Raw genomic sequence first — 20,757 nt, 5'->3', positions numbered from 1 at the left:
TAGGGCCATAAGCACTAACCGCTTTCGAAGCCCTTCGGCCAGATTCTTGCCGTCATTCGCTAGAAGCTCATGCACATTGCTTATTCGACCCACATACTTAAATGGCAACCGCTTGAATGGACTTTGGATCCATCAGCCGGCTTGGCGTAAGCAGCTTGCGTTAGCCTAGGTCGGCTGCTTATCAAGCAATTTCTAAGCTGCTTGATTCCTCTGTCCTTCCCTAGTCAAGTTGGCCAGCATCGCATCCCACTCTCAAGAGATGCACACTAGGCGCTATGAACCTAGTACCTAATAATTTCTTTAGGCCACATTGGCAATTCTGGGCAGGTATAAATGAAAGAGCACCAGGGGAGTGAAACAGCCAGTATTTAAGTATAGTCTACAATTACAAGCTTTGGCCATGCATCTCTCAATCCGTGCTCAGCGAGTTGCAAATACCTCTGAAGATGCAGTAATCTGGAGATTTATGTCCAATCTCTGGGGCCCAGAGGACAATCCAGATGGATATATTAGCTTTGGAGTCGCTGAAAACAGGCTCATGCATGACGAGCTTTCCAAGCACATCCATGACAACATTAATCTCTCCCACAAGGAATTCGCATATAGCGACAGTCCGTCTGGTTCTAAGCAGCTCAAGAAGGCTATCTCCGACTTTTTGAATCGATACCTCAAGCCCGTCCGGCCTCTTGAGCACCGTCATGTTTCTGTCACCAACAAATGCAGTTCTGCAATTGAGCATCTTTCCTGGGCCTTGGTCAACGAGGGAGAGGCTTTTTTCCTACGACGACCTTATTATGGGATGCTTTATCCGGATCTCACGCTTCGCTTTGGCAATAAAATCGTCACCATCTCATTTCACGATATCGATCCTTTATCTGATGGTGCTATAGATGCCTACGAGAGATACGTTATAGACAGCCAAGCGAATGGCCAAAAGGTCTCGGGGATCATCATTAGCCACCCTCACAGCCCTCTAGGACGCTGCTACCCTCACCAAGTTCTCGTTGGGCTCATGAAACTATGCGGAAAGTACAAGTTACATTTAATCAGCGACGAAATCTACGCCCTATCTGTATGAGAGAACTCAATCGACCATCCTGCACCAGCCCCCTTCAACTCGGTTCTCTCTATCGACACCGCCGGTCTCATCGATCCATCCCGTGTCCACGTTGTGAGGGGTATTGCTAAGGATTTTGGCGCCAATGACATCCGAGTTGGAGCTGTGCTATCGCAGTCAAACCCAATTCTCCACGATGCGCTCGTTCCTGTAGGTGTGTATAGCCAGGTGTCTTCCCTTTCGGAGCATTTAACTATCAACATGCTTCAATACTGCGCCCGGGTCGAGACCAACCGGAAGCGGCTGTCAAAGATGTATAGAATTGTGGTCGAATGGGCGAGGGGGCATGATATTGAGTACGCACATGGAATTAATGCAGCATTTTTTGTGTGGGTGAACCTTGGCCAATTTTACCGGCGTCATCATTTGCTGGCCAAGACAGCGGATCTTGCGGGCGTTGTTGAACAGAGACTTCTTGAACGGCGAATCTTTGTGGCTTCGGGAAAGGATTTTGCAGCTGAGAACAATGATTGGTTCCGGATTTTATTTGGGCAAGATAGTGTATGCCTTGGTGAGGGATTAGATTGGATCATTACTGCTCTATATTGATCTTATTTATGTTAAGTACCAGTCACAAACTCAAATTTAGAACGAAGCCTCGGACATGGTTTCTCGTGAAAGCCAAAGATAAGGATTATCTTCTTCACCATTTAAAAGAGTGAATGACATGACTTCGAACATGAAAGAGCACGTATACAGACTGCCAACTCACTATCACTATTGTCAGGCTCTGCGTCTCGGGCAGGTGCTATTATTGAATCAACTTCATTTCGTATATCGTCAGTCCGACGAATGACTAGAATATGGGAATTGCGGAAGCTCTCGAGTATGTCACCATAATAAAAGCGGAAATGCCCCGGGAAGACCGTCCTGGTCGACTGACATCGCAGCATCAGCTCATTTTGGCATATCTAGCAAATGGACAGACTGAGGAGGAGGAGGAGGAGGAGGAGGAGAAACGAAAACAGTATCTTGTCGCAATTAGGATGGAAGTGCTCACAGAAGACTATCCCGATCGATTGTCATCGCAATATGAACCCGGCATCACATATAACGTAAATGAAGAGACTGAGGAGACAGTGAAGCTACTTGAATATTTTGTCACGATACGAAGTGCTCGTAGAAGACCAACCTAGTCGAATAGCAACGGAGAGGATGCTAGCCGTTTTCTACAATGATCTCTAGTCATCATTGGACCAAAATCTGCAGTCACTATCAGCACTTTTTTGGGAATCGTCATTGTGCGGCAGGTCAAAAAGGCGAGCTCTTATAGTGCGGTTAGAGGCTATTTTCAGGAATTATGTATAGTAATAGCAATAGGCTTTTGATTTCTATACGTAAATAATTCTCTAATACCTAGGAGTCTGTTGCGGCCAGCCAAATACCTAGTATATATTGTATTTCTAAGGAACGGTTCGAATTCGATTCGATTCGTCGAAAATCGCGAACATCGAACGGTTCGAACATTCGTGCGAAGCGGTACTATGGAAATACATGTCGTCCGGGCACTGAGCAGAAGGATGAGCTGAGGTGAAGTAAGAATGAAGTAATCTTTCCCGAGGTGTCCGGTACTTTCTCAGGGGCTTCCACCACCGACCTGGACCTTGCGTTGTCATTTCGCAAAATGGCGCCGAGGCTCCCACTGTCAATGCTCGAGATGATCCATGATATGATACAGTAAGAGATAATGCACGAAACTTGAGGAACGAAGGGAGATAGTGTTTTTCGTGTTGCCCCTCTCTGGTGGCTCATGAGCCAACTTTTGGAAAGACACCGGAACAAGTAGGGTCTGGTCGGGTCGCTCTCAATTATATCTGTTGTAATTCAAAAGAAAGACTTTACAATCTTTGTACAAGAGGGAAAAATTGAGGCTATATATACAACAAGAGGACCAAGTCGATTGGAAATCGACTCGGTCCTTTGTATAGATACTTCAGGATCATATCCGATGTTGCGGTTTCGTTCCTGATCTTAACAAGAATATCTAAGAAACATCGCCGGCCATCTTGCACACCTTTTGGTAGTATTTTGGGGCACGTGAGACGATAACAGATTCCTCATCTGCATATCGTTAGCTTATATGAATGAATGAAGCAGATGAATATGAATTGTCATTTTCGACCGTATAGAAAACGAAGCTATTCATGCCACAAGTTGCAGTGAGTAGCCCCATGCTACTCCAAAAAATCTATTTGTGTTATGTCCAAACCAGTGTGAGTGGACAGAATCACAAACTCAATAATTTTGTCCATGCGCTAAATAGGAACGTTTCAAAGGTTTTCTATTTCGGAGGAACCATGGGCGATTGTTCTTTATGACGGGATACAAGAGGTTATGTATACGATGAGAAGCCTAGATTGAGCGTATATCAACTCTATTCTTCATATAGATAGCACAAGTATCACTTCCTTCTAGTGAGCGGCTTTGTGATTCGCATCAGCATCATATCATAACAAAGAGCTGATGAGACAAAATATCCTTTTCCATTACTAAATTCTGAAGTACTGCTTCGAGGCCAACTTTCTCTTCATGAAGCTGCGCCAAATTTTGTTCGAGTTGAATAATGATCTGTTGTATTTGCTTTACGCGTTGTTCTCTGCGCTGTAGAAATGCCTTTTGACAATTTTGGGAGGACTCATATTAAATTGTGGTATCAGAAGTCGATGAGAGTTTTAGGCACACATACGCGAGTCTGTTTGTGCCTATCTTTTATTCGTTACTTCTGCCTTTTCGGCTTCATACTTTCCGATGGAAAAAAGGGTTTCTCTTCTGGATTCATTGGAGGGAAGTCTGCTGACACAGATTGTGTGAAGGGAGATCCATCGTTCATTTACATTGGAAAAATACATTCCACGCCATCTTCCAGTGCGCGAAGTACTGCGACGGTATGACTCGTGTCTGTGAAAACACAGGGTGGTATACTGGTCATCAGGCCACTCACATATACGAAATTAACGGACGCAAGATGGTGGTATGAAGATCGTTTATTTTGAGTGTGAAGCAATGGATCGACTGACCGATGCGAAGAATAGAAATAATTTCCCTTTTAAAGATTTCTGATCGATGAAAATAGGTTGGGATTCGGACTTACGGCATTCCGGACTAAAGTCTGAATAGCTCCGACTGCAATTAACCGATGCTAAACTTCCACTCGGGGATCACAAGACTGAAAATGAGGATGGTACTGGATTGCAGTATCCCGTTAGTGAGTAACGAAGCCCGCTTCGAGCAGAGTTTCCGGGGCATTGCGGACCAGATGAAAATCCCCGGTTTTCAATATCCTAAAGTTAATATATTCCGACTGGTCGAGAACCGGCTCCGGGATAAGAGAAAAGGAAAATGGGTTTATACCCTTGATAATGTCGACGATGATAAGCTTCTCTGCTCGTTGTGAGTGATAAGAAAAGTAGGTTTAATGAGCGGCCTAAAAAATGCCCTGATAAAACCGCTATTCGAGTATATTCTAAGAGGCCAAATGGATCTATTTTGATCACGAGTCGGATATGAGAAGTTGTATTGAGAATAGTCGACTATGAGGATCTTATTGAAATAAGATCAATGGAAAGCTCTGAGGCGCTAGAACTCCTCTAAAGAAAGCTTTAATAAGTAGGGGAGAACTGAGAGAGTCGAGATTTGGTAGAGAGGTTAGAGCTTATGCTGCTAGTGATTGTATAAGCCGTAAGCTATATCCAAAATCGGGCGCCATGTTATTCGGTACCATAATACTAAAGGGACTTTTAAGGTAGTGACCGTGAAGCTATAAAGCTTTTAAAGTAAGAGGTAGGTCACTGCTACCGAGACTGGGAAGTGAAAAATGGGTAAATGGTGAATAATCTTCGATTGTATATATCAAACCAAACAATCTACGGTGGATGGTATATTAAATGGCTTCCTGAAACGTGGGGAAGGGGTTGGAGCAAACAAATCATCTATATGCGGGCTTGTCTGCCTCGGCTTCCATGAGCATAACTAACCCTTCTCCTGAGGAGGGCGAACATGCCCACGTCTAGTCATGTTGCTCAGAATTTTGCAGCACTCAATCTACATAATCTGTTTACGTGGCATTATCATTTTGTTTATGTTCAGCCCAAGCTATGTATTTCAGCTTGTTTATCCCAGTCTCAACTTCTCGATCTTTGTCACTTTCCTCTAGACATGATCAAAGATGTTTTGGAAGCCCACTCGAGTAATTGTCTAAATTTTTTTTTCTTACTTTATATCACGGCTTCGAGAATGAATCATATAGGTAGCACTGCACTTCGATAATGCAGTCTCAAAACAATCATTGCAGTCAAATAATGCTTCTATGCCTTATGTGGCGAGTCGTCTTTTGTTTGTTTCTCTTCATTTCAGGGAGCCCAGCTCTTGCTTTTGTCCGATGAAAGTTACCACGTAAAACTTCGGAGAAGACCGCATGACGAGCTTAACGGTCATAGTTCATTCAAACGCCCGCGTTTGTCTCTTATAGGTGACTAAAAGACCCTCTTGTACAACAAGACCACTGTTTATATTGTCAGAACCGTATCACAGTCAAAATTCTCGTCCTTGCTACTTACGCGCAAACTTCCTTCAAAGGGCGATCAGGACGCACAAGTGCAAAATCAAAATTCAAGAACAAGGTTGGGATGATCTAAAAAGACAATTAGTATAATTAGACTCGCCGGTTCTCAAGGATCCAGCATAACAACTGCTTACTTTAGAAATTTCCATCCAGCTGATGTCTTGTTGGGTAGACAAGTTAGTTATGGAGTTACTAAGTGCTAAGACCAGGCTCACTTACTTCTACCGATGCATGTCCGAGTGCCTCCACCAAAGGCCAGGAAGAATCTCTCTAGATGATATGTCAGTACACATCAATCAAACATTCGTGACAAGTAACATACGCATGTCACTCTTCTTAGATTCATCAAGCCAGCGTTCTGGTCGATACACCTCAACGTCATCACCATAAACTTCTTTATTCCGGTGAATCACCCAAGCATTCGGGGCCACAGCTGTCTGATCTCACATGTTAGTCCAAAATAAGCTCACTCGGGAGCAATCCTGGAAAAAAATACACACCCCTGCTGGCAAGAAATGACCATCGACTTCCACACCAGGCTGTGGTACAATTCGTGAAAACCCCATTCCTGTCACAGGATGCAAACGAAGGGCCTCATATATAAGTGCCTGAAGATAAGGCCATTTTTCAGTCTCATGGAACTTAATGGGTTCGCTAAGCTCCCCACTGCTCCGGCGCTGCCACAGCTCGTTCAAAAATTTCTCTTTAACCTGTGGGTGTTTGAGAATGTTGTAGAACACTCCACGGAGCGCAATAGCCGTTGTATCAGAGCCTGCAAAGACATTTGAGTTCATGATGCCTTGGATAGCTGCATCGTTGAGATCTGGTTTGTCCTTGCGAGCCTCGAAGAGCTTTGTCAGCATGTCTTTGTGGTTATCCGGTCTCTTCTCACGTTCACGCAACTCTCGCATGGCAAACTGGGCAAATTTTCCATTTCTCATATGCATGGAAAGTTGAGGGCCAAAGATGGGCGTAACGAAATCATCTAGTGGGATGATCCATTGTGCAAAGGATGTCCACGACAACGACCAAAGAGCCTGGCAAACCGAAGCCAGTGTGCCATCATCTTTACCCGTATCCAAAAATCCATATGGGTGAGAGAAAGTGAGTTCACCAATTGTATCTAGACACTGGATGTTAGAAACCCGGTAAACAGAGGGCTTGGAAAAACGAAAGGATTACCGAATGCAAACAATTGAAACCACACACTCATATCGAGTGTTTGGCCTTGCATTTCATCCAGACGAGTCACGAACTTGTTCACTGTTCTTTCCGCATAGACCTCGAGGTCCCGCATGGAGTCCATTGAGTAGACTCGGCTAACAAGACGTCTCATAGAGCTATGTGCCTTTTCATCTCGCTCGCCGAAGAGATCAAACTTGCGTTTTCCTTTCCACGAGTCATAGTATGACGATTTGGCGTATTTGTTTCCAGCAGCTATACGATATTAGCTCTATTCTGTTACAAAGGACCAAATATCTTATGTTTCCATCATTGAGGCACGTACCAAACATCTTCCTGACTAGACCGAGATCGGCAACGCTCCTGATAAATCTTCAATGCCTCGCTCTTATGCTGCACGATAATTCAGAGCTCATACGGAGGGGTTTCTTACACTTCATTGGGTCCAATTCGCACCAATTTGCCATATTTCTCGTGGAGTGCAATATTGGTGCGGTGGAATGAGTCCCCGTAAGATTCTTTTGCCATCCATAATTGAGATACCGAGGCCAGGAGAGGACCAGGAATACCACTCAAAGGGCTTAAATATCGGCGTTTAAAAATGCAGATGATAAACCCGCCTAGGAGGGCACTGATCAACCAACTCCAAGGGTGTTGCAGGACGGTCCCTACTAGTCCTGATGTTATCAAAGTTGATGTCATGGTAAGGTTGACAAACAGATTTGCTGTAGACCAAGGGCTTGCTTTGTGTCATGAGTGTGTTCCTTTTATATCAATTTCTCCCTAGGTCACTATAATTAATCGATTGTGTGCCATGTTTCACAATTGGGATTACAAATGCGGGGAATATTGTTTGTACTTCGCTGGGATTGTCACCAAACAGATTAAGCTTCCTCAAAGCGGCAATTACACAATGAACAAAAGTATATGTTGTGCATTATTAGCGGATTCCACCGAGTTATTCATTGAACGCCTCTTCCTTTGGCAATGATCTTCAACAGATCGAGTTATGCTTCGGATAACCCGGCTCACCTTCCTAGTCCTGGTCCGTCATCAAAATTTTATTCTGGTCCGGTCGTTAATAGTAAGTTATGCAGCAGTGCCGACACCCGAGTTTTGGCGGTTATGATTCCCAATTGAGCTAGCGCTTCTTTCAAACGTCCACGTTGGAGTGAGCTCCGAGGGCATGTGACCCTGTGCAGCGCTCTTGTCCCGTTTAGGCTTAGTAGTACCCATTTTAATCCGTACATTCACTCTAAAAGGCGGACATTTTGACCGACAGTACCACTGGCCCACCTTTGGAGTCCATTCCTGTGTGTGTTCGAAGTAAGAAAAGTGTACATAAGGTAAATATCTCATTTGAACACAAAGTTTCCTCCTGGTGCTTACTAAAGTCATCCGCAACAACGGCAAGGACCCACATGGTTCAGTAATGGAACCACGGGAACGGCAGCGGCAACGATCCATCGTAGCTTAAAAGAAAACCATCCCAAGGAACTCATTTTAGTCAGCTTCAAGTGACTTAGGTTGCACTTCAAAGTTCACATAGAATAGAAAACAATCAAATCTCTGAATCTAAACCCCCCCCCAAAAGGAAACAGAACAAAAACAAGTAACCTCATCAGAGAGAATAGTATCACCTTCTCCCTAGCTGAACTATGTAATCTCAATACGTCATCACGGCAACGGCGTATCTGACTCGATTAATATGCATCAAAGCAGTTCACCCTATCTAGAGCGTGTATGACATCAAGCTCGGAATCTAAATGTGCAATTAGGCACACGGAAAGTAATCACTTAGTAATCTTTGAGTTCTTTCATCTTCTTGTCGGTGTCCCACATGCTGACAAGAATTTGCGTCCTCCTGTAGTCTATGGTGCTCGACCATGCATGACCTGATACTTATCCACGAGGGTAATATCGCTAGGCTCTGTCTTCACAAGAGTTATCAGCTCGTTGCTGAGTTTCCATATTCGGCGCAAGTACTTTTTGGGGATTAGAGTTTCACCTTAGAAGAGATGTGGAGAATATGCTATCCCGTCATCTCCAATATATGGCGAATTTGCGATCATAGGCTGTTCCGCATCTACTAGGTATGCTACTAAACAGAACTGGACGGCTAGTAGCTGAGTGACGTCTGAAAGCTACGCGTATCAATAATATGCTAATCTTCATATAAGCTCCCAAAATCTAAAGCTTATCTGCATCTCCTCGGCAATGGATATTTCATACGCCTAAATTTGAGAATTACGAAGCACATGGAAACGTGTGGGTTCATTTTAAATCAGACTTAAAATATGGTAAAAATATGAGAAAATATGAATGCTAATCAAGGGCTAATGATGGGACTTCTTCTGTGAGCGCGAGAATTATGACGTGGCCTGATGAACAGCCGATCGCCAAATTCGTTGCTGATATAGCAAATTTATGGAAATACCCGGGTCTGTACTCAGCAGGCAACCATAAGAGGTTCACTCCGTTAAAAGTGATCCAGGAAGAGTCAGAACTCAAGCCGTATCCATATTGCTCGGGCGATGAGATCGAGCCATGAGGGTTAGATGTGACAGAGCCCAGTGAACCTATGTCGAATGACCCAAGACTTGTGTGCAGACAATTGATATTGAATTTGTCGAATTGAAGATAGCTGACGAGGTCGGTCTGGAGTATTAACACACTTTGGTAAGTGGATAGATCCCAGATTTTGACTGTGTGATCATAGGAACCTGATGCGAGTCGGCTTCCATCTGCCGACCAGGCAACCGAGCAAACGTCATCAGTATGTCCCTCGATAGTGAAAACGGTCTGGCCAGTAGCCAAATCCCAGATTCTGACTGTTTTATCAGAGGATCCGGATGCGAGTCGGCTTCCATTTGGTGACCAGACAACTGAACAGACCACACAAATATGCCCCTCCAGAGTGTGTATACATAGACTCCAACTTTTTTCTACCAGTGGATCATTTAAAAGCCAGTCTGGTCTCTCCTTATAAAAACAACTTCTTGTGAGGCTTTTTCTTGGAGTGAAAATAGCAGGTGAATAATATACTTGTAGAAGACTGCTTTCGATTGCTGTCCTGAAATATCGAATAAACCTGGAAGCGTCTTGAGCCCGAAGAAATATGGCTGTTGAGTTTGGATTTTCCCATTGGAGTGGTTTCTTTGTTAGAATCCAGAAGAGAGCATCGTCTCTATTTATAGATAACCACAAACCTGAATTAATATCTCAAGCTTTTGCATCGCTTAAATGCCATGTGAAACGCCCCCAAATATACTAAGAGCCTCAAGCCAGTAAAGGTATTTCTGCTATGGAAATTCATCTATAGGACCTCTGTCTTTAAGGCTAAGATCATAGGATGTAGTACGCTCGCTATTTTACAGGTAGTCTACCCAATAGACACACGCGTATTCCACCGCTGCGAGTGAATCTAGGCTGGGCTATCTCATATCCTCCATAAAGATTAGTAACTTGATGTCAAAGATATCACGTCGAAGTATCTTAAACATCACGTTAAGAGATTATGAGAAAATCATATAGTGCCCGGCTCCTATACCTCTAGGAAGTATCTCATTAAGAGCTTCCTGAAGTAAAAAATCCTTTACGGATCAATAGACGAATATAATAGTATAGTCTCGTATCGTGAGGAATAAGCCACAAACTGCGATAACCTCCGAGAGGGCTTCATAGTCATCGTGGTCGTTATCTGGCATTTTAATAAGTGAAGTTAGTTCGCTAAGCGTGATAGGTCGATAGACTGTTAACATAATAGCCAGTATCTCTTTGCAAAATTCGGCGTCTTCCGACTGGCGATCCTGATCAATCATTCGGCCATATAGATGATTTAGCTCAGGAGGGAATGCTTCTAGTTTCTTAATAGCATGCCTTGATAGTGTTCGATCAAGGTTTTGACAGACTAAGGCTACCCAAAGAAAAGTGCCTCATGAATTTGACAATAAGTAACGGTAGATCGTTTTCCGAACCTCCTCTTTATACTTCTTAACCTTGGCTAAAGTATTAACCTTATGCTCGATGAAATTTTTCACAGCTTCGGACACAGATTTGTTGTTTAGCTCTAGCAAGATTAGAGCCAACTGGTTTGCAAGATCAAGACGCTCAATAATTTCAGGCCAATTGCGGCTAGAGACAATCTACTTAATATGTGGGTGAGCTGATGATCTTAAACGATGAAGTCCAGCAGGGAACGAAGACCATTCGTGCACTCAATAAGGCATCAACGATAAAATAGGCATAGTTCAAAGATGGGTCTTTTAGAATATCCGTGAAGATAGTCGACAGTGCACTCCAAGCATTGATATCTTCAAATAGGGCCTTGCCTGCTTTGTCGTATCGAGCCCGCACATAGGAGAGAAGACATTGATTCTTCTCGACAAGTAAATAGATCAAACCACGGAGGACGGCTGTGGCATTGTTGATGCGAATGTCGGTAGCTTGGCAAAAAAAATAAGAGAGATTCGCAGCGCTCCCATTCAGTCTTGTCAACTCTTCGATGATACCGCACAACAGCATCGTCTTGCCTTTACCAGGGTCACCTCTGATCCAGAGGAGACGATCTCCCCCACTGCCTTGCCATTTTTTGAATCCTTCGTTGTCGAGAATCCAGCGATATGAATCCTTGAGTAGCCCTCCGTTGGTATTCTTGATCCATTCTTTATCGTCAAGTGGGTTGGTTGTACGCAAATCCCGAAGACATGCTTGATTCAGCGTTTCCGGTTGTATTAAAGCCGTGTATTATTTAGTCACATGTCGTTGAAGTTGTGTTTCCTCACTCATCAACGTTTGCATTGATCGGAGCAATGTTTTGTGCGACTTGAATTCCGGAATTCACTCCCTCGTAAGAAGTGCTAGTAGTCATGACTGCGGGATTGTAGATTGAGTAGGACCATAAGTTCACGATCAGATCTTCAGGGTACCCCGCTATCAGGTGATCAATCTAAATGTCGCAGCAATCAAAGGACTTATTTGTTTAATCTACATTCGCCCGGAGATTTGTTATTTCCACTTAGCTTAGCCAAAAGTAGATCCGCAAACGTATCTCAATTCTATATCTCGTCAGCTCTGTAGAAAGAATAGTTTCTATCCAAATGATGAACCCCCCAAGGTCAACAGTCAACCGTACTGTAGTCACGATCGTATTTTTGTTTCTTAAGTTACAGCCCCACCACTAGCGCGTTTCTGAATCAAAGTGTCAGAACGAAGAGAAGAGATTAAAAAAGTGAACAAGATTTCGAGCGCGCCTGTAGCAGCAGCAGAACAGGATCTCGCGTATTCCATCCCTTTACTTGAAACGGGGGAGAAGGGATGGGAATTGAACGGAGCGCAAAATAGGGGGCCCTTCCGGAGAAGCTCCGTATAAGGATTTATTCATTATAGCGTCGAATGAGAATGATGTCCTTAAAATTGAATTTGAACTTAAAGTAGCCACTGATTAGCCCCTACAAGTTATCACAATGTTTTGTTCTACTTCCACTTGATTGTTTAGGGGGTCAGTAATAACGCGGAAGTGACAGCACGTACAACTTAGAATTGTTTGGGCAGATTGGAAAAGTATAAAAGAAAGGAAAAATAAATCTCAGAAGACATGATACATACAGAACTAAAATAGTCTTTCTATCATGTACTTACTAACAAACCAAAAGAATAATCGAAAGATTGCCGAAAGGGGAGAAAGGGACGAAGAGGGTAGAGGAAACATTTGGATCGGTATTCTTCATAGAACTGCAAGAGCACCCCTTGAATAAACCTCTTCAGAAAGCGAATCCAGAAGAAATCATTTGAATCAGAATTTGAAAATTATTCATTAATTCTTGGTCTGCTTGCGTGACAGATAGTACCGGAAGGCGTAAATACCGGGATTCAGGATTAGTCCCATTTTGCCTCAGCTAAGAATAAACTTATTTTTATCCTTCTAGATTGTTGCTGAAAGGATTCAATATCAGCATTAACATGCCTCTTATCGTACCCAAGATCCGAGATCTTCCAATTAAGCCAGATGCTCCACCAAACTCAGCTTGGGGCGTCTTTGATATGAATGGCGAACGGGATGCTCTCGGTACATTGAAATTTATAACCGGCGAAGCAGTAGTGAAAGCCAAGGAGGAAATTCAAACGGGAGAGTCTGTAACTCTAAAGTATATACAAGTATTCAGTTACAACGCCATCGCCATATTTTTCCTTACTAAGATATGGCGTGTAGCCTTCCCCTCCACCTACCTTATACTCCATGTGGCGGGTGCACACAGATGCAGCACAAATCCGTCTCTGGAGCATTTGTGGGACATATTGTTGTGACGACGAACTGGTATTGAACACCCAGAGCTCCAGCCAATGGGACGGCTTCAGTGGGAATATCTAACAAATATCTGATGTCCAATTATCTAATGCATTGAGTGGTGCATTACGCCTACCAGGACCAACAAGAGTACTACAATGGTGTTAAATACGCAGATGCCGCGGAAAGAAGATCGGACTTGACTCTCGGGATCCAATGTCTGTTTTCCCTGTTTCCTCTTCTCTTATTCCGTTGAAGTAATTGATCTCAAGTTCTACTCTTCCAGCTATATCCGAACGAGGTGGTATTGTTGGACGAGGCATACGACTAGATTTCGTTGCGCTTTACCAAGCGAAAGGGGATTATACTATGACCCTCTTACCCACTACGCCATATCGCTGTCCCAGATACAAGAGATAATCGAGGAAAAGCTCGAAATTCACCACGGGACATTCTCCTCGTTCGTTCTGGTTTGAGTAAGTGTATCCGGGAATCGACTCGTACAACAAAGGGGAACTTCGATAAAGACGAACGATTCTACATTGGAGTGGATCCAACTCCCGAATTATTCGAATGGATCTGGAACCAGATCTTTGCCGCCGTGGCTGGTGACGCCGTCGCCTTAGAATCAATCCCTGCTTCGGATGGTCGTGGTATGCAAATAATGATGACCGAACGATCCGATATACTAATAATGTTTCACAGTTTACCACTGCATGAGACCTACTTAGCAGGATGGGGTATGCCTATTGTTGAGCTTTTGGATTTAGAGAAGCTGTCAGTTATCGCAGAGAAGAACAAGCGTTGGACCTTTTCCTAACAGTCTGCCCATTAGACTTGGAAGGTGGGGCGGCTTCTTTGGCTGATAGTCTAGCGGTTTTTTAAACATTAGACGCTAAAGGCGAACTCAAAATCAGATTTAATCTTTCTCAAGACAATTTAGCATCCATAGCGGAATTAGTGAATGTTAATATTTTCAGTCTTCAACATAGTGCGCCTAGACTGCACTTGGTGGGGGCTAGAGAAGTCTTCAGACGTGTCTAGAACAGGCTCGTGCATGGTGGTTGTCCATTGGAAGCCGACACGCGCCAGGCCGCTTACTCCGCTCGTAGGTCACGTGTCAGGGCCACGACCATTTCGCAACACTCCACTCATTTCATAAGAATACGGTTTCTGGCGCTGCGAATATGGTCTCTGATAGTGGGCGACGGCTTCCGTTTTTTCCAAAGGCGGACGCAGCTATTCTGAAGTCAAAGTATGCGCCCCCGCCGACTCGTCCGCAGACAGTGGGACCCATCTACGATCGAGAAAATGTCGATCGACCGATAGAGCCCTGGTCTTCAGACGTCGAAAAGAACTTCTATCCCAAATCAGATCCTTGTGCGCCCGCAGCTATCCCCAAAAGACCTTCTTGGTTCACTGATCGATACCTGCGGGCCTTCCTTGCCGAGAATGAAAGACTCCGATTATCCATGCTGTGGTATTATACACGTGATATTTCCAAAGAAGATGAGTTTCTCTCCGGTCTTCAAGAGAAAGCCTGTCTTGCTCAGGAATCCACCGGATGGGAATTTGCTGTGATCGGCATTCTGGATGTCAACGTCTATATCCGATTGGCCACAGTGGGGCTTGAACTAGGCATTCTTCCACGTGGGGAGACTATCTGCGCCCACACGGTCACCCAACCCCCTGGGGTATGTTGCGGGTCCTGGCCCATTCTCTCACAATGCGCTAAGTTTTATGTATAGAGCGTCTTCCTTTTACCGAGTCTGATGGAGGATTGGAGATTCCAAGAGTCACCATACCTCGAACTTGGAGGCCTTTATGCATACGCTGGCGTACCACTTCGCTTGCAGGACGAGAGCGGCCATTGTGTCGGCCTTGGATCACTCTGTGTGGCCTCTAGTACAAGCGAGAATCCTTTGACTAGCTCTCAGCAGCAGGCACTGGTTCGCCTCGCCGACTGGGTCGTTTCCGATCTCGTTCAATGTACAAGGGCAAGACGCCAGCGGGAGCGGCGTCAAATGTCTGATCTCCTTTCTAGGGCACAGAAAGAAACAGACCATACAGTCTCTGAAGAGCCGATCCTCAAGATATTGCGCAACACATACCAGAATGCAATTATCAGCCTGCAACCGCCCCAGACAACCTATATTGAGATTGAAGGACACGGTTCGATACCGATTCATGACTTAGAAGATGGCATATGGGAAGACAACGACTACTTTGACGAGCTCATTGCACATTCAAACCATCTCGCTCCCTCGTCTAATAGGGTAGTTCGCATCATTACCGCACCATGCGAAAGTGTTTCGGGGTCATCATTGCTTGTCGTGGCATCAAAAGACATACACCTGGTGTTTGACGATATAGATTCATGGTTCGTTCAAACTTGCGCGGGTTTGTTATCCCAGATGTGGCGCAAAAGTCTTCTTATAGAAGCAATGAAAGCGAAGGAGAGGTTCCTGCAGGGATTTTCCCATCAACTTCGCACGCCGATCCATGGCATCCTTGGTTCTGTGGAACTCCTAGCCGAGGAACTACAGTCAGGGAGTGTGAGCGAGTCCGTCCTCCCGGCGTCGGTATCGGAAAAAGAACCTTCGACGACGGATTCGCGTGAGCCCTCTACGTACCTAAACATAATTAAGATGGCGGGTCAAGATTTGAGTTCCATTGTCAACAACATGATTACTTTGAACAGATGGGCCGACATCGCCATTGCAGACCGCCAATATGCCCTACATACTGTTGATGAGCTCGAGTCGGAGATTCAAAAAGAGATAGCCAAGCTAATATCAGAAGACACGCGCTGCAGACCTTCTATTTGTTTCACTCACGATGTACCGCCAGGGTTTGAGGGTCTCCGGACTGATCTCGGCGTTCTTCGGGACACCCTCATCCCCCTCATTCTCAACTCGATCCAAAACACGGCAGGAGGCACCGTGTCGATAACGGTGTCAATACGCTTAGGCTGCAAGGACCTTGTTTTCGACATCAAAGACACCGGTCGAGGTATTCCCATCGATCACCACCAATGTATATTTGAACCCTATGAAAAGGTCGATTTGCACTCTGCGGGTGCCGGGCTGGGCCTCACTCTCGCATCTAAATTTGCAACACTCCTCCACGGCTCCGTCAATCTAATTTCATCGGTTGTTGGCTGTGGTTCCCATTTCAGAGCTACATTTCGTGAAGTTGAGCTTTTTTGCGCACCCCAACAGGAACAACTGACTTTAAACCTCAATAATCTGCCCCCAAGATTCTTCCACATGACTACCGGCTCTGAATGCGTACAACTGCGTGATGACTTTACGAAGTTCCTTACTCAAAATGCATTTAAACCCTCAGACAGCATTGAAAACTGCCTTGTCATACTCAATGTTGTCTCTGATCTAGAACTGCATCGTATGCATCTAGCCCAAATTCCAATGGGACAAGTTGCCATATGTCTTGTTCCTGATTCAGAAGGAGATCCCTGTCTGGAACGCAGCGCGAATAATGTGGTTTATGTCCACGCGCCGCTCTCAACTTCAGACATGTTCTCGGCGCTTGAAAAAGCACATGATATTCTGGTAGGAACCGAAGTCCTCCAGCTGCGTCCTTCGCAGCCCAATATCTCTCACTCCAGAATCTCGGGACTATGCCAAGACCCAGATACAGATGGGCCCTCATCTCATCCATCCACATCTGATTCAATTGATTTCGACTCAGATTCCAGTGTGCCACCGACATCTTCCCCAGATACAGCAACGTCTGTAGACTTGACAGTAGCGACAACAATATTCCCTGCTAACACGGACACTCCTAAGCCCCTAACTCTGATTGTTGACGACAATGCCATCAACCTCCGCATTATAGAAATGTATTTGAAAAAAAGAGAATTGCCATACCATTCAGCAGTCGATGGTCAACAAGCTGTCGAGATCTTCTCTAGGTGTCAATCATCCTTGACTGCTAGCAAGGGTACTGCGATCCAGCTGATTTTCATGGATCTACAAATGCCGGTGTGTGATGGTATCGAAGCAACCAAGCAAATACGACTTTTGGAGCAAAAAAACCATTGGGCAAAGAGCACAATATTTATGATGACTGGCCAGGACAGTCCATCGGATAGGGCGGCTGCGGCACATGCCGGTACTGATGAGTACCTTGTGAAGCCTGTTGTTATCAAGCAGCTGGATCGTGTTGTGAAGCAATATTTCCCCGCGTTCGAGATTAGCTGAGAATCGTACACGATATTTCTCAGGACGAAAATGAATATTTAATGTAAACGAATCCCCGCGTTCGACGTTAGCTGAGAATCATACACGATATTTCTCCGGACGAAAACGAAGTTTTGAATGTAAAGAAATATTATAAATGATGGATCGGATTCACCGCTTAGCTACATGCAGGCTCAAGTATTCTGGTTTGAACACGAAATCAGGTTAACTAGTCATCGCGCCGCCGGCTACTTTCGGAGAAGTCTGGTCTCTCCGACTTTTCACTTGAGGACGTTGTATTTCCAAATTGCCAGGAAATAGGGTATTTGATTTTATCGTCCGTTCAAGGTCGGCATAGTCGCCAAATCCTCACTTGATGGTTTATCATCTTTACATGAAAAAAATATTGGCGTGAGTTCCGAGCCAGTTGAGTATGTCCAACATATCATGCAGCACGCTTCACCACTCAAATTCCTATATGGGAGTTTAGTCAAGGTCCTTGAGATGTCATCTCAGAATCATACCTCAGTGTATAGGGTGAGCGAAGGTCCATCATTGTGGATATCACTGTGAACGGCCTGCCGCGTCGTCGCCATAAGATCACTAGGACCGCAAGCGCCAATAATGATGCGGTCATCTGAGTTGCTCAAAGCAAAAACATCCCCAAGAAGTTGGCTGACATTTGGACGTCCTGGTCGGATCTCATTTACAGAGGACTTGGGGACAGTGGATTTTTCCAAAGCGCCCTTCTCAGGGTCGTGGATTTGAGAGTGCCTCAAAGAAGGCGCTGTCGCGACGACGTTGTCTACAGACACCTTCTCTGGTAGAGTTGCGGTTGATGGAGTGCCAGAAAGATCCGTGGAGCGGGTGACGTGAAGTATTATATTAACATCCGGGTTGCTCTCAAGCTGCTTGAGCTCTTGGGCAAACCATTGAAGGCATTCTATTGGGCAAGGTTAGGTGTTGTGGATATCCTCACGTAAAGGTTGAGCTTACCCTTTTCCCTCACTATCCAAATAAAGTCAATGGACTTGACTGTTTTGATAGATGATTCGATCAGATCCAGTGCAATAGCAAAAGTAAAACTCGCACCACTTCCACCAGCAACAAGCACAACACGGTCGAAACTCTTGAAGTTAGGGACCTGGCCGTATGCACCGTCGACTGAACAACGCAAGGACTTCCCTGGAGCCTCCTGGGCAGCTTTGTACAAATCGTTGGTGAAACCATCGTACACTCGAATCACGAATTCGGACGGACTTGAAGACAAGAGAGTGAATGGATGGCTTTCAACCCACCGAATGGCAGGAACCCACAAGAAAGCATGAGATCCCGGAGTGGAATACATGCGACGACTGAGTTTCACCCGAAGAGCTTTATCGGGTAGTGCGGTGAGGGTAGCGGAATTTCCGAAGAAATTCCAAATTATCTTTGCTCCACGGATCAGACGATCGATTGTCCAGAGGCAGGCAGTGAAAATCACAATAATCACGGTACTCGACGAGAAATCGGGACGGTGCATTCCGACGGTAATCATAATCAAGATAAACATGATGATGTGTAGCAGGTAGAAGACTGGATCATTAGCATTTATCAACTCAGTAACGCCTGACAAGTGACTCACGCTCATAGTAACCTCGCATGAAGTAGGTAAAGGTGGAAAACCCGATTATCACCATGGCTGTGCCTGCAATGGCACCGCTGAAGTTCTTTCTCTCTTGCATGTTCGCGAGATCGCCCGTCACTGACCATTCAGCCAGGTAAACAATAGCATGCAACAAGCTTGTGACGATACATGTGTATCCAGCGACTTTGTGGAGTGGGCGGAGTTTTTCGTAGGACTTGGCCGTCAAGGGTGCTAAGGGAGTGTTTTTGAGGGCCAGAAAGACCAAAAGCACGAGGTTCGCGATGGAAATCCTATTTGAGTCTTGTTAGTATCTCATGTAGAATGAAATATCAGAAAATTTCACGAACCAGCCGAGTCGTTTAGCAACCTAGGTGTCGGTCAGTACAGATGTCAACGAATCGAAGATCCAAGGCTGAAGGTCATGAAACTCACATAAGTGGGTTGGGTAAGGTCAACATTTGTTAATGTGAGAATCAAATTGATAGCCCAGTAGACAATGTAAAGAAGAGACCGGTCTGTCCTCAGTCCCATTATGGAACTTGACAGAAACCGTCGGGCCTCCCTGTTTGTTGAGATCCTCAGTGATCATTCTGAACCATATGAGAATAAACATACCTATACTTCCGAGTCAATGCAGGATGACTCTTGCTAGAGCCATATTTGAAATGAATCACACTTGCCCAGTGGTAAACAGCAAATAAAAACATGATGGCCCCGATAGCGATGGCAAAATATTTGTTGCTCCATACATTGTTGGACAGACGCAGTGCCTTGGAAGCAGCCTTAGCAGCCTTGGCAGTCTTTGCAGAGGCTTGTGAGCTGGTATCCATCATCGTTGTATATAGGCTTAACATCCAAGTTGAAAGGGAAAATCTATATGATCGACATGATCAAACTGGGAGATGACATTATTAATTCTGCCCTCCATTCGAAGCAATGTCTGCGCCAAGAGTTGAAATTTGTATCTAGGGCAACTCCACTGTATCGGACTGCATCCGGTATAGAGACCCATATACTACTCGGTACAGTTTGCTTGGCAGTGGAGGGAGCTTTCCTGTGGTAATATACGGGATCCATTTACTCGGGTTGAAGAAGGGAGGGAAAACGAAAAAAATGGAATGAAGTCATCTTATGACTTTCAAACATTCTGATTGGGAATGGGAATGGGTCTGGGTTAGTAGCCAAGCATTGCAGAGATCCAGTCCCCTTGGCACTTAATGCTTATCTCCTAAATCTCCCGCTTATTGTGATCCCAGTAAGTAGCAATGAGTTGGAAATGCAAAGATAGCAAAAAGCTGCGAATTCTATTACGTATTTTGAGGAACCTTGGAAGTGGTTCATTTCTATGATCGCGTGACATGACGCCTGTTTGGTATGAGAACTCAAAGATCAAATCTAATCAATCAATCAATCAGATAAAGAGCCGTCGGAGGTTTAATTCAAATCTCCCGCACCGGTTTCACTTCGGAGCTTCCAAGGATCTTGACAGAAATCGAAGTATCGCCGATCATGTTTCAAAAACAGTAGCCAAAGTCTACATGTGGGGAATTTGAAAATCTCCATTGGTTCGGCTTCACCGGTGATTTTCTTTCTCGGAGTTTTCTTGATTCAACGAGGAGAAGGTTACCGCGGTAAGTTCAGAAAAGCTAAGGCATGCCAAGATGCAATGTTAAAATACCAGTGGGTTCGTCAAAGCTTGCTGGAAACTAGTAATTTTCGCAATGGATCCACGGGACAAAATGGAGCTAAGACACGGAAAACAAGGCCTTATCAATCAGATTA

The 20,757-nt window shown here is 44.8% G+C and overlaps 6 protein-coding genes across 6 annotated transcripts; 2 read left to right on the top strand and 4 right to left on the bottom strand.

The window, feature by feature from the left end:
• Positions 1-400: 400 nt before the first annotated feature.
• N7520_000118 (pyridoxal phosphate-dependent aminotransferase) lies at positions 401-2,253 on the top strand (the record flags this gene model as incomplete). The annotated part of the gene is made up of 3 exons (XM_057134053.1): positions 401-1,072; positions 1,235-1,618; positions 1,918-2,253. The coding sequence occupies 3 exons, from the start codon at positions 401-403 to the stop codon at positions 2,251-2,253; spliced, it is 1,392 nt and encodes a 463-aa protein (XP_056999989.1).
• Positions 2,254-5,554: 3,301 nt separating this feature from the next.
• Positions 5,555-7,562, bottom strand: N7520_000117 (cytochrome P450; the record flags this gene model as incomplete). Its single annotated transcript, XM_057134052.1, has 9 exons — positions 5,555-5,618; positions 5,674-5,747; positions 5,813-5,838; positions 5,898-5,948; positions 6,001-6,115; positions 6,179-6,801; positions 6,861-7,115; positions 7,186-7,223; positions 7,294-7,562. The coding sequence occupies 9 exons, from the start codon at positions 7,560-7,562 to the stop codon at positions 5,555-5,557; spliced, it is 1,515 nt and encodes a 504-aa protein (XP_056999988.1).
• A 1,623-nt stretch (positions 7,563-9,185) lies between these two features.
• Positions 9,186-10,096, bottom strand: N7520_000116 (WD40 repeat domain-containing protein; the record flags this gene model as incomplete). The annotated part of the gene is given in 3 exon segments (XM_057134051.1): positions 9,186-9,904; positions 9,917-10,016; positions 10,070-10,096. The coding sequence occupies 3 exon segments, from the start codon at positions 10,094-10,096 to the stop codon at positions 9,186-9,188; spliced, it is 846 nt and encodes a 281-aa protein (XP_056999987.1).
• Positions 10,097-10,462: 366 nt separating this feature from the next.
• On the bottom strand, positions 10,463-11,730 carry N7520_000115 (NACHT nucleoside triphosphatase; the record flags this gene model as incomplete). The annotated part of the gene is made up of 4 exons (XM_057134050.1): positions 10,463-10,794; positions 10,819-11,005; positions 11,067-11,513; positions 11,653-11,730. 4 exons carry the CDS (start codon positions 11,728-11,730, stop codon positions 10,463-10,465), a joined length of 1,044 nt encoding a protein of 347 aa, XP_056999986.1.
• Positions 11,731-14,333: 2,603 nt separating this feature from the next.
• On the top strand, positions 14,334-17,369 carry N7520_000114 (hybrid sensor histidine kinase/response regulator; the record flags this gene model as incomplete). The annotated part of the gene is made up of 2 exons (XM_057134049.1): positions 14,334-14,840; positions 14,895-17,369. 2 exons carry the CDS (start codon positions 14,334-14,336, stop codon positions 17,367-17,369), a joined length of 2,982 nt encoding a protein of 993 aa, XP_056999985.1.
• Positions 17,370-17,807: 438 nt separating this feature from the next.
• Positions 17,808-19,808, bottom strand: N7520_000113 (ferric reductase family protein; the record flags this gene model as incomplete). Its single annotated transcript, XM_057134048.1, has 7 exons — positions 17,808-17,822; positions 17,873-18,291; positions 18,345-18,923; positions 18,973-19,265; positions 19,323-19,342; positions 19,408-19,537; positions 19,591-19,808. 7 exons carry the CDS (start codon positions 19,806-19,808, stop codon positions 17,808-17,810), a joined length of 1,674 nt encoding a protein of 557 aa, XP_056999984.1.
• Between the last annotated feature and the right edge of the window lie 949 nt (positions 19,809-20,757).

This window comes from Penicillium odoratum (genome assembly GCF_028828045.1).
Source record: "Penicillium odoratum strain IBT 22623 chromosome Unknown utg000001l_segment0_segment0, whole genome shotgun sequence".
Taxonomy (NCBI): domain Eukaryota; kingdom Fungi; phylum Ascomycota; class Eurotiomycetes; order Eurotiales; family Aspergillaceae; genus Penicillium; species Penicillium odoratum.
This window is presented reverse-complemented; position numbering and strand designations above follow the sequence as displayed.